The sequence below is a fragment of the Lasiosphaeria miniovina genome (genome assembly GCF_030549165.1).
Source record: "Lasiosphaeria miniovina strain SMH2392-1A chromosome Unknown B0T26scaffold_3, whole genome shotgun sequence".
In the NCBI taxonomy this organism is placed as follows: Eukaryota; Fungi; Ascomycota; class Sordariomycetes; order Sordariales; family Lasiosphaeriaceae; genus Lasiosphaeria; species Lasiosphaeria miniovina.
The window spans coordinates 1,521,147-1,533,675 of NW_026848222.1; the positions used below are offsets into that span (position 1 = coordinate 1,521,147).

The 12,529-nt window shown below is 57.7% G+C and overlaps 5 protein-coding genes across 5 annotated transcripts; 3 read left to right on the forward strand and 2 right to left on the reverse strand.

Annotated features, from left to right (window-relative positions):
- Positions 1–177: 177 nt before the first annotated feature.
- On the reverse strand, positions 178–917 carry B0T26DRAFT_701161 (uncharacterized protein). Its single transcript, XM_060441580.1, has one exon. The coding sequence runs from the start codon at positions 850–852 to the stop codon at positions 424–426; it is 429 nt and encodes a 142-aa protein (XP_060297976.1). The 5' UTR covers positions 853–917; the 3' UTR covers positions 178–423.
- Positions 918–932: 15 nt separating this feature from the next.
- B0T26DRAFT_200310 (uncharacterized protein) lies at positions 933–2,090 on the forward strand. The gene is made up of 2 exons (XM_060433741.1): positions 933–973; positions 1,059–2,090. The coding sequence occupies exon 2, from the start codon at positions 1,265–1,267 to the stop codon at positions 1,949–1,951; it is 687 nt and encodes a 228-aa protein (XP_060297977.1). The 5' UTR covers positions 933–973; positions 1,059–1,264; the 3' UTR covers positions 1,952–2,090.
- On the reverse strand, positions 2,091–3,606 carry B0T26DRAFT_200311 (uncharacterized protein). Its single transcript, XM_060433742.1, has one exon. It carries the CDS (start codon positions 3,409–3,411, stop codon positions 2,230–2,232), a length of 1,182 nt encoding a protein of 393 aa, XP_060297978.1. The 5' UTR covers positions 3,412–3,606; the 3' UTR covers positions 2,091–2,229.
- Positions 3,607–5,787: 2,181 nt separating this feature from the next.
- B0T26DRAFT_673807 (uncharacterized protein) lies at positions 5,788–6,369 on the forward strand (the record flags this gene model as incomplete). Its single annotated transcript, XM_060439641.1, has 1 exon — positions 5,788–6,369. One exon carries the CDS (start codon positions 5,788–5,790, stop codon positions 6,367–6,369), a length of 582 nt encoding a protein of 193 aa, XP_060297979.1.
- Positions 6,370–7,270: 901 nt separating this feature from the next.
- Positions 7,271–10,758, forward strand: B0T26DRAFT_739368 (uncharacterized protein; the record flags this gene model as incomplete). The annotated part of the gene is made up of 7 exons (XM_060443704.1): positions 7,271–7,965; positions 8,062–8,293; positions 8,387–9,061; positions 9,136–9,845; positions 9,883–10,267; positions 10,310–10,566; positions 10,740–10,758. The coding sequence occupies 7 exons, from the start codon at positions 7,271–7,273 to the stop codon at positions 10,756–10,758; spliced, it is 2,973 nt and encodes a 990-aa protein (XP_060297980.1).
- Positions 10,759–12,529: the final 1,771 nt, after the last annotated feature.

Below are 12,529 nucleotides of genomic sequence, written 5' to 3' on the forward strand. Positions count from 1 at the left end.
GGCAGCTGTTGTACATTCGATAAATTGACATCATTCCTCCATCGGTGAGCCACATGTGGGCCCGTCAAACACCGGGAATCGGGCATGAAATATATTAAACGATGGTCAAGGCTAGAATAGTACGCGAACGCCTAATATCTCCAGAACTCTATTACCTAAGATGCCTATTAATTAATTACAATCTTAAATTCGGAGGCTTGATTAGTCCAATAGGTAGTTATACGGTACAGTGTAATTACACTATAAACAATAACGTATGAGAAGAAGATAATTCAGAAAGTATTAGCTCGCGTCTGAAAACCCCCCATCCATGACCCGAACCCTGCAAACCAAAACCCATCCACCTACTAATTACTGCTACCAACCCAAAGGCGGCACACGTAGTATTTACTAAAATAACTAAATGTTAAACTAATCATACCTTCATGAAATACCAACAGCCACCACCGGAAGAGCGGGCACCATCATCTCAAACCGCTTCAAAAGCGCAGCCGGCCGCTTGCAAGTCAGGACACCGGGAGCGAAGCCCAACCGGTCCGCCCAGCGGCGGACAGCCTCCTCGGACAGGTTCCGCTCGTCTCCCCAAATCGTCCTGACCCTCTTCCATCGCTTCTCCACCTCCCCCCCGCGGCTATCGTCAGGGTCACTGTGGGGGACCTCGGGATTCTCCCCCTCGTCGAGTTTCGTCTCGGCGTTTTTCGGTTGTGGTTCCGGTGCCCACGCGCCGTTGACCGTCTCCTTGGCAAAGAATTTGGCCGACTGGACGGTCTCCTTGGTGTCGTGGACGAGGTTGAACTTGGGAATGACATCGTCGGAGAGGTGCGGCGGGGGCGGCGCGACGGTGAGACCCATGACGAGGGGGATCGTTGAACTGTTGTTGCCCTTGGGCTTTCCTTTGTCGACGGCCTCTCACCGAGAAGAGCGCCGATGTTGTTTCCTTGTATCGAGGGGTCCACGTTGTCGTCGTCTAATTATGGAAGGGTTTGTTAATTAATTAGATGGCGGAGCTGTGATATTGAAAACAAAGTGGAAAGTGGAAGTTGAAGGCGCGAACTTACATTTCCCCCACAATGAAAACGGCACGTCCTTGATGATGGGCTTGACCTCCCATATCCCCTCTGCGTCGTCGTCGTCGTCGTCGTCGTCGTCGTCACCGTTGTTCTCGGTACAACGGAAGGGCCCCCTTCTCTTGGTTTTGGGTTTCATGCGGCGGAGCTGAACTGAAGTGTCCGACTGGAGGACACGCACGGTGATATCGACTGCCATGGTGCTTTTCAACTGCATTGGGAGAGCGTGGATGTTGTTGTACTCCGTCTTTTCGAGCCTTGTCATCGTCTGCTTCTCTACCACCCTGTCCCGCCGCTTGTCCTGCAGCGTGCCCTTGCTGGACGGGAACGCTGTTGTGACGGTGAAGGAAAAGGGGCCCGGCTGCACCAACCACACCTCCTTTTCCTGTTTATTCTTTCCATCATCATCGCCGTTTGGCGCTCGAGCGACCCGACGTTGGCCTGGAACCTGGTGGGGTGATTCACGACCCTTGATCTTGGTCTGGGGGGCCAGGCCAGAGGCGCAGTTGAACAAGAACGGTTTATCCCCGTTCCCGGCCTTTGCTTCCAAGAATGCATCGTCTTTGGCGCCCCGGAGCGCCACCCAACACTCAGCATCATCGTCGGCAGACTCGTCGCTACTACCCGCCGCATCTAGCCCTGACAAGAAGGTGGTCGCCACCGACGTTGCCGCCGTCGCCCCCGACTTCAGCGCGGCCTGCCGAAACTGTTCAAACGTCCTCGCTTGGGGCCTGGGCGTCATGCTTCCACCAAAGTGTATGTCAAACCCAAACACCCAGAAGTCGACGTGGACCATGCCGGCCAAGGGCGGGCCGGTCATGGCGAGCGTCGCGGCGATCTCGACCGAGATGCGCATCGTCACGAACCACAGGTCCATGGAATAGCGGACGCCGACGCTCACGCCGCCCGTCGCGGCGAAGAAGAAGGGCTCGAAGTTGATGAGCATGTCCAGGAACGCGTCGAACCACGCGTACAGCGCGCCGAGCGACAGCGCCGCCGACAGCTTGCCGCCGGCCATGCACACGCGCGGCGTGACGGCGAAGTAGGCCTCGCCGGCGATGCGCAGCGACGACCCCAGCGACCAGCTAATGCCCAGCCGCGGCGGGTTGGGGTACGCCCGCAGCTAGTTGAAGGCCTGGTGGAAGCCGCCGATGGTCAGCACTCAGTCGCCCGGCTGGCCGCGGGTCCCGTCGTCGTCGCCACTAGGGGAATAGGGCACGGCGGGGCCGAACCACGCGTAGAGTGCCATGCCGCCCGTCAGGTGGCAGCTGGGGTCGAGGATGAAGCTCCGGGGCGAGAGCTGCGCGTCTAGCTTGAAGGTGCCGGCGCGCATGTCGAGCGTGCACGCGATGCCGAGCTCGGCGTGGGCGAACTTGACGGGGGAGTGCAGGCTCGGCACGTCGCAGACGGCCACGCCGTACAGCCCGAGCTGGAGGTACGGGTTGAGCTGGACGACCGCGACGGCGTCGACGCTGAGCATCTGGAAGGCGGTGGCCTTGAACCCCGCGGCGAACCAGAACGAGTCCTCGCGCGGGGAGAACCACGGAGCGGCCGCCTGGCCGTCGCCACCGGCTGGCGGCGGCTTCAGGAGAGCCATGAGAGATTGGATCGGCGACGAGCCGGGAGAGCCGGTGCCCGAGGGCGCAATGAGCGGAAATGAGAGAACTGTCTCTGCTGTCGGCAGACGCATCTCGGTGTTGATCCCCACGCCCCCGGTGAGGCCGGAAATGTCGGCGAATCCGACCGAGAAAAGCGGACCTTCGACGCGGAAGATGACGAAAAACATGGTAAATGTCTGGATGGGGGGCTCATCGGTGTCATCGGCTAGAGCAGCGAGCTCGTGGTCCTGGTCGAGGTCGTGGTCGTCGTCGTCGTCGTCGTCGTGGATGAAGTTGCTATCTTCGTCGGCCAACTCGTAAACACGACCAGGCGTCATCAAGCGCGGGGCCTTTCCTGTGAGTGCCAGGCGCCGGCGTTCCTGAAGCAATACAAAGGCGTGCATCTTGGAGGGGTCCTTGGGGACCTTGGCGTACACCCCCACGGCTTGGATCATCCACGGCTTGAACCTGACGATGAGCCCTCCGGCGTAGCACTCGATGCCGTCGACCCGCGAGTGCGTGAAGCCCCCCGCCACCGTTACCGGCGGGCTGTCGAACGACACCGCCATGCCCTGCAGCGAGGCCTTCAGGTCAGAGATGGGTATGCCGCCGCTGTCGTCGCCTTGGTCGTCATCGTCATCGTCTTTGGTCCCGTTGTCGGGCTTCTCCGGGTCAGGGGCTTTCGGTGTCTTCCCGAGCCTCACACTGAGCCCAAAGCCGATCAGGGCCAGCCCGATGGGTCCCATGAGGAACGTGGCATCGAGCACAATGCCTAGACGCTGGGCCTTGAAGTCAAATTGCAGCCCGATGTTCTCGATATGCAGCGGGCCTACGGAGATCTTGAACGGGGCTTTTGACGTCTTTATCCCCGACAGCCTGGGGATCTCTGGGCGGCAATAGCTCCCCGTCCTGTGCGTGCGGGCCCTTTGATAGAGCCGCACCCGAATCGGGGACAGCCTTGGGCTTTGACGCGCGGGGCCGTGCAAAGACGTAATCCAGCACGGCCGTCTCTCGACCCTCGGCGTCCATGACGATGATCATGAAATGGGAGCCCGCCTCGAGAACAACTTCCGTGTCGCCGATGTCGTCGGCATTGCTCTTGGAAGGCTTGAAGAACAGCCTGTCCCGGTCGCTGGTCAACTTGTCCGAAAGAGCGAAGAGCTCCCCCTTTGCCACGCCTGCCTTAGTTCCGGGCACGGCACCTCCTCCCGCGCTACTGGACAAAGGTCAGGCTGACGGCGGCAATGTGCACCGACCCCGAGAGCACGACCATCTCGGTCGAGTTGCCGTCCTTGTCCGGAGGCCCGTCCATCCTGTAGCACACGAAGCGCACCAGGTCCGACAAGTCGCCTGGCTGGCTGACGGTGATATCCCGCACGGCCAGCGGCAGTTCCGGCACCGACCCGCCCATCAGGCCCTCGAGGAGAGCGCCCAAAGTGACGCGTCCCGCGTCCGTGTCCTGGTCTTTTGTGTCCAGGCTGGCGACAAAGTCCCATCTGCCGTCGGCGTGGTGCTGGAAAGCCAGGTTCAGCTGCAGCCCGCCGAGCGAGATGCCGCCCGTGAACTCGAACTCGCTGCCGCTTGCTTCTCCGCTCTGCGATTTGCTGTACTTGTATTTGAGGGTGAGGTAGTTGATTTCCAGGTGGCCCAGCAGCGTCAGTAGGCTGTCGCGAAGCTTGTCGTCGAAGAAGGCGGCGAGATGCTGCCCTGTCAGGTTCGTGACCTCGGCGCTGAGCTGCCAGTGGCCGTCCGCCCCGCTCACGTACTCCAGCTGGCCTCGTAGCTTGGCGGGGAGGGCGGTTTCCGGCGCGTCGTCGTCGTGCTCTATCTCGTTGGGGTCTGGCCGGTCGTTTGGGTTTGCGGCGCCGGGATAGAGCATGACAACGACCTCGAGAGATAATTGAAACGGGGCGGGAGCATGATCTTTCAGCCACGAGCATCCCGCGGACATCCACACGCGGTCGAGCCGGATACAGGGGGCCGTGCCCTTGGTTGGTTCGCCGCATACGAGCTCGCCGGTGACGGACATTCCCTCGCCGGTGACTTTGATTTCGGCGAGCGAGATGACGGTCGGGATGCCCTTCGGCGGAGGGGTTTCCAAGCCGACCAGGGTCCGAAGGTCGACGTTCTCGAGCGGCGTTTTCCCGTCGCCGAGAACGGGGCGTATGTCGGACTCGGGCTCATACGAGGGAAGCGCTCTGGTGAAAGAGCCCGGGGGCTCGGGGCGCGGGCACCACAGGCTGCCTCGGAGCGAGGTGATTAGCTGGGGTCCCTAGACAAACATGATGAAGAAGACGAGGGGCTGGTCTTTTTTGGTCTCGTCCTTTGGTTTGCCAACCGTGACTTCGACCTGGAGGTCCAGCGAGACGCTTGTGATTCTTATCGGGGCCCCGTTGGGGGAACAGGAAAGGGTCATCTCAAAGGACCGGGGGCGGATGGCGTCGAGGAGTTTGCCGCTGGTCCCGGCATCGATCCATTTCTTCCCTTCAAAGTCGTCTTCCCCGATGCCAAAGGCCTTCACAATCCATGAAAAGAGTGTCTTGAGAACACTTTCGTTTGGGTTGTCGTGATGGAAATGGAGCCGTAGTTCTGCTTCCCTCCCTGGAAACTCGATCAAGGTCATGTCGGCTGTAAAGAAGAAACCGCAAAGTTTCACGGCCAGCGAGCATGGAGGGCTCAACTGTCGTGGTGTCTTCCTTCATTCCGTACGACAAACAACAATCTTTTCTTGCCGCAACATAGACACGGTCGACTGAGAATTCGGGGAGGCCAGCGGCGTCGATCCAGCCGCGAAACGACTTCAACGACGCGTCGCTTGCGAGAGTGAACTCTAGCCGCAGGCTGGTAGAGTGGGACGCCCCGGCGGTGAACCAGAGCGCGTTCCGGCAGAGGGCAGTGTTGGTGCCGTCGCCGACGGGCGCCGAGGTGGCCGGAACGAGTTGGATAACATCGCCGAGCACAGCCAGCAGGATGCTCTTTCCCAAGCCAACCAGAGTGAAAACCTCCCTCAGCGTCCAGACGTTGCTTGCCGGCGTACCCGGGGAAGAAGGTTGGGCTTGCTGCTCGATACAATCTACTCGCACTACGCGCCCGACCCGGGCAATTCTCCTCGGCGGCCGGAGATGGCGAAACCAGCACACATGTCGATGGGAGCCTACTGGGCGAATCCGGAGGACTACGATAGCGCAGACGCCTATGTGCGCGCGCGCAACGACCAGCTCGACGTGTACGGGGTGCTGATGGACCCGTTTACGCCGCTGCACACCTACTCGGGCGTGCTGCCGGTGCGCGAGCTGACGCTTCCCCCGTGGACGTGGCAGGGGGCCATGGCCAAGATGAAAGCCTTCTTCCACGCGGGGCCGCTGCTGCTGACGGGCGATGTCCCCGAGATCCTTGTTCCGGGAAGAGAGCTGACCAGCGATGCCGTGGTGTTGCCTGAGATTGACGACAAGATCAAACCAATTGGCTTGCCAGCGGTGGCGAGTGGGGATTGGGCGTGGCTGCAGCCTTACGAGCCGGCCGAGGAAGAGGAAAAGCTAACGGGGGTGCACCGGGGGATAGGGCTGTCGGAGGAGGAGGCGCGGGAGCGGTTCATGCCGCTGCCGGTAAAGGCCGAAGACGAGCGGGCCAGGTTCGACGAGGGTCTGTATACGGCAGTGGAGGGATACGTCATGATGGTCGGAAGGAAGGAAGACAAATCCTGAGGTTCAGCGGGTATGTCCTGTGTTCTTGTCCTGTGTTCGTATTCTGTGTTCGTGTTCTGTGTTCGTGTTCTGTGTTCGTGTTCTGTGTTCGTGTTCTGTGTTCGTGTTCTGTGTTCGTGTTCTGTGTTCGTGTTCTTGGAACTTTCCTCGCGCCCTGATTAGAGACTTGGCACGACGTGATTTACGCGACAGGGGTTTGCGTATTATATATATGTACTTGTATTGTGCATGCCTACACGTATTTTCACATAGAACGTTTTTACCGTATCGTATCCGAAGTCCCATCTGTTCCACTCACATGGAACCGATGATCCGGTTTCAAATTCGCCCCCCCACCCACCTCCTAGTCTAGACCCAGCGCCACGCTTGCCATTGCGAGCTGAAAATGTTACAATGTCTGTCCATCGAACACAGTCTCACGCACGCACACATCACGCATCCCGAACAAGACCCCGGCAGGGCAATTCAATAATTCGAGATAGTCCTATGCAATATTAATTCGAAAAATAGTCCCAAGCAAATAATTCGAATTGGTCCCATGCAGGCATCGGCAATAATCACAGTTCGATAGCTGGGCCTCGCCCACACCGCGACCCGCTGAGAATGAGGGATCGTAACGGAAGGAAGAAATAACGAGAGCCGCAAACGCCGGCGGAAAACGGCGACAGACGCTCCCGCAAATCGATCCTGGTCCCGTTTGTGTCCCCGGGAGGACAGAAGCTGGGTTCGTGAGTCGTGGCCCAGAATCTGGCCGGAAATGTGAAATGATGTCAGGCCATGCCAGTCAGCGCCAACAGTTGGCGAAGAGGTCAGTTATGTTATGTTCATCAATGTTGGTGTTGAGTGATACCTATCGATATCTATCGCAACTGCTTCCCTGGCCATAATTACTCAGGGCACCATGCCGTCCGCCCATCGACATCTTGTGCACCGCCACATGCGGCGTCCGCTTTCCAAAAGAACACGCGACCTCCTCCCCGGCGAGGTTCGCTTTTTTCCATACTACCAGCCGTCCCTCCAAGGCGGCATACACACGGTCGAGGTCGGGCAAGAGGTCACCGTGCCGGGACAGGGCGATACCGAGAAAATCACCGGCGGAGCTCAGGACTTCAATGTCATCGCCCCGCGATTCAACTTGCCGCCAGGCGTTGTCGACTCAGTGTATCCGCCCCCTGGCACGAGCGCGCCAGTGACGATCCTCCCGCACATTGTGTTCAAAGACCCGCACTTGCCTTGGGAACAGGATGCCACGTTTGTTGATATGAAAGAGGAGCAAAACGACGTGCGCAGCCACACACCATGGCTGCTTCTTCTGACCTTCACCCCCGAGGAGCTCAAGCTGGGCCAAGACAGTCTTGCCGCCATTCTCGATGGCTTGCTGGATGTCAAGGTTAAGCAGAGCGAGACCATGGCGGTCCGAATGCAAGTCATGCAGGCGCAGTCGCTCAAGAGGGTTGTCAACGCCATCCCATACGACAAGAGGCGCGACGAGCATGACGCTGAGGGTCCCGTTGATGTAATCTTTCTCAAAAAGGACTTGTTTCTGTCCCTCTTCACCGATCCAGTGGCCAAGAATAACGTCTTGGACGTTTCCTAGTACAAGTATCTGGCCCATGTCCGCCAAGTCGCCGTCGACGGCATGGCTGGTGCCGGTGGGTCATCCGCCGCGAGCGACGACTCCGACCTATTCAGTATCGTTGTGGCACCCAGAACGAGCCCTCTGGACTCCGAGGTGCCTGTGACCAACATTGTGCATCTCGTATCCCTCAACACCGTCCCCAGCCGGGTGCTGACCCCCGAGTTGAGTTCGGACAAGGACCGCGTCGCTCTGGTCAGCCTCTACAGCTGGTCGTACACGTGTATTCCATCCGAAGGCGATGGCAGTCTGCGTGCGCGTCTCGTTCATCTGGGGAAGAACTTGACTGTACTCCAGCCGCTGATGTCGGGCCAGCCGAGGAAGGGCTCTTCCCTAGCCGGGCTCGCTGATCCCTTGGACGATATTATCGCTCGACGATAGCAAGACGGCTATACGCTGGTGAGACATCGCACCATTACCGGCGAAACCACAGCGGCGATGCTTCGCGGGCCGTTCCCGCCAAGCTTCGTGCCGCGTCTGGAGCGTGATGGATTCGCTATGCAGTCCAACTTTGGCCCCGACCTACAGATTTTGGATCCAACACTCTCCTTAATGGACATCACCTACGCCAGCGCGTGGCAGTTGGGAAAGACGCTTGCCATGGGCGACGAGGCATTCTGTGCAGCATTGACGCGCCTCCGCAACCTGATTCATGGAGACTCGCTGGGCGCCTCCAAGATCGATGTCCACGATGCACTGGGGCTGTATCGGTCTCGCGCCGACACGCTGGGTACCGTGGGAGACCTCGTCAGGGGTTTGAATGGCCTTAACGAAACACTTCATGAGGGTGGAGACGGTGCTACCGCCGTGGACAGCAACCGATGGGACTACACACACCCTACATCATTTCCTTTGGGCGGGCAGGGCACACACCGTCTTGACATCTCGATGCATTCACCGCACATATCTGCTCGTATTGCGAGCCACGCCAATGCCGCGGCCCTAGCGCAGGCCATGGCCACAGATGGAGAGCTTTACAACGAGCACAAAGTGCCAGAGAACGCCGATTTCGCGCATGTGTACTCGTGGGTCCTGGACAAGCTCCATCTCGCCAACGTTCCCGCCCATTATCTCTACCCGACACGTCTTTCCTCCCGCAAGAAACGCTGCGCCTTTTCTACCTGGGCGAGAACTGGACCGATGCACTGGTCGATGGGGCGCTGAGCCTTGCCAATCACTGGGCGTCAACACCAAAGGACGACCTTTGCCGTACCGCGATCAAGAAAGCGATCCAGAAGCGGCTTGACGAGCCCGATCCATCACTGGGTGGCTGGCACGTCCAAATGCCGCAATACGGCTTCATCTTGCGTTCACAGCTTCTCGTCAAGTTCCCGGATATTGCCGTCTCAGTCGAATACGCCGACGCTCGCACAAAGGAAGACGAGCCCCCCAAGGCGCCGATCCTCGTGCAGAAAGCACTCAGTGCCGATACCATGTACTGCCTCTTCGACTGCACCCCACCGGATCTGAAGAGCATAACCTTCACCATGCCACCGCACCAGCAGCGCTTCGCCATTGGGAGCAATATCACGGACACGGCCTTAGCCGTGGCAGTCAAGAAGGTCTATACCGAGCCAGACCCATCCAAGAGACAGGACAAGGAATACAAGACGGCGTTTCCAGGGACTTCTTTCCCCATGGACGTTGGTGAAGTCTTTGACCTCAAGTCGCGGACAATAAATGTCAAGCCGTACGTCACACACATCTTTAAGACGCTAAAGAAGAACATGGACGCCAAGGACTTCAAGGACGATGCCCCAAGTTCCACCCTTCTAGCGCTACAGTTGAACGAGTCTATTCCCGAACTGCTCATCACCTTACCGCGGATCTCACGGCCAGGGTCATCAACATCAGCAGCAGAGTCGGCTCCCGTACAGTTCCAACACTCGCAACACGTTCCGGTTCTCGCTGCCCACCACCGTCAAGCAAACCCCTCCTCCCCTTTCGCCGCTCCCTCGCAACATCTCTCGCCCGGTCAAAACCCGCATCGCCCACAGCCGTCCCCGCCCGCCCTCCCCCCGCCGCGAAGCGGCCCTCATCGCCCAACGAGCCCGCAATCTAGACGCCAACCCCGCCATCCCTCTCCCCTGCCCCCCTTCACGGCTGGCGTGCCAGCCCCAATTCATCGCCGCCGTCTACGCCTTGCGGAACCGGTCCTACATCACCACCAGCAGTCCCCTCCCCGTGGACCTCATCGTCAAGATCGTGCGGCACCCGAAAAGCGTCATCCCCATCTACGCCCTCAAGGACATCGAAGTCGAGGTTCACTAGGGCAAAATGCCGCCGATCGACTCGGGAGGACAGCGGGTGCCGTTGCTCGCGACGGGCGCGGACCCGCCGACGGCGACGATGCTCTCGAATCTGCGCTTTAATATACTACAGTATTACCCCCCAAGCGAGAGCAAGGATAAGGGGACGCTCAATTTTAAGCTTGTGCCGCGGTCCAAGGACGGGGTTACGATTGATAAATTTAAGGAGGCGAGTTTCTTGATTTCTAGGGCGCAGATTGTGCGTTACATGGGCCGCACGGAGAGGGAGTCGCAGGTAGATATCACGTTTTCGTATGTTACGGAGAATCCGAGGTTTATGCTGTCGGCTTATGCGGTGCTTAGGGCGGATTAGATTAGGTCATGAGGTGAGGGAGGGGTATATGTATGTCGTTGCGGTCCTGCGTCTTGATTAATACTCCCGCCACAAACTCAGTAATAATTAATCTTGAACTCGATTGGCTTAGATCGCATGTTGATGCCTGACGACTATACATGGAAATATCGCCTATATCCCGGAAACTCGCCCTTAATACTATAAATAGCTAGCTGCTCGGTTCCGAAGAAGGAAAGGGATATTCATGGTGCCGATTTTGGGCTAGTGAAAACGCTGTTTCAACACCCCAAAACCGACAAACTCCACTTCCAAAACCGGCCAGCTCCGCTTTTTCGACCACGTGATGATCCCTCGCCGCTTTTGCTCAGCCCAAATCAGCCCTGGCTCAGCTTCGGCTAATAGCTGCTCAACTAGCCCGGCGCGGTTTCCCAAAAAGTGCAACTCTTACCGGAGCCCCAAAAAAGGCCCTCGTGTAAGAGCAGGGGTTCAGAACTGGGACACCTGAACATACACAACTTCACAGAATTGATCTGTCCCATCGCTCCCATGAGAGTGCCTCTAATCTTTTGTATTCTACTTATCGCTAGTAGTAGTACGGGCCGCATATTTGTGAAATGCTATTAACAAATAGCCGTTATCAGCTGCCAGAGATGGAGGTCTAGTGGTTATAACTCGAGTTCCGTGATGCTAAATAGATGACAGTGAATTTTTAAGCAGCACCAGAGGGAGACCGAAGGACTTCTGGGTACAGTTCCTACATATCCTCTCCTCACCCCAGTCCAAGGGCTTACGTAGTCTTTGCCGCCATAATGGTACTATAAATGGTCTCTTCCACCTATTACAAACCACTCGACTGTTAGGGTCGTCTGTCTGTAAGGGAGCACGGGCTCCACAGGATGCTGGGGTTGGTAATTATGAAGATAGAACAAAGGGCAAGCTCCTATCGCAAGGGTAATACAGTCAAATCGGAATGCCACTCAAAGTGTATGAGTGCAGTGAATGTGTATTGCTTGCTTGGAGAACCAAGCAAGAACTATCTAAGACCGTGGCTACGGTCGTCGTATATATCTATCTAAGGCGGACCAATCAGAGCGTTGGTCCTAGGTGATCAGTGCGGTCAGTGTGCTCAGTGCGATCAGTTCCCTCACTGATCGCCCTGACCATGCTGATCATACTGACCGCCCCGTTATTGGCTGCACTTGAGCGAAGCGGGGAACTACTCCACTTCCTTGCGTCAGCCAATAGCGGGAGGCTCCGTGCAGCCTCCTGCGCGCCTGAACCAGGATCGTAACACCACCTCCATATCTCTCCCATATTTCCTTCTACACTCTTTCCAGTCGCCTCTACCATCTCTTCTTCCATTTCCTCTCATCGCTTGTCTTCTCTCGCTCCACTTCGGACATTCACAATTAGTATACTCAGGACGTTCTATACCATGAATCCCAAGCCAAAGAAAGGCAGTTCAAAGGGTATAGTGTTACGATCCTGGTTCAAAGGCGCAGAGGGCGTTGCCCGCTCGCGACAGATTGGCTGGAGCGGCATTTAGTGTGGGGCTCTCGGCAAGGCGGATACGGCCAATCAGGGAGCGCTCAGTGTGATCAGTACGCTCAGTCGGCTCAGTTGGTCTGAGAACGCACTGAGCACTCGGAGCGCACTGAGCAAGGCGGATGCGGCCAATCAGGGAGCGCTCAGTATGATCAGTACGCTCAATTGGCTCAGTTGGCCTGGGAGCGCACTGAGCGTACTGAACGCGCTGAGCATACGGGGCGAAGGCTCTGATTGGTTTTTCATAGTTCTATATAGGAGCTGGCAGGACGCTCTCTGGGAGAACGGTTCTGCAGCTATCAATGCATCTGGTTAAGCATACATTGGTTGTGTGTTGAAAGCCTGTCTTTCGCAATCTGTGCACGATACTCCTTG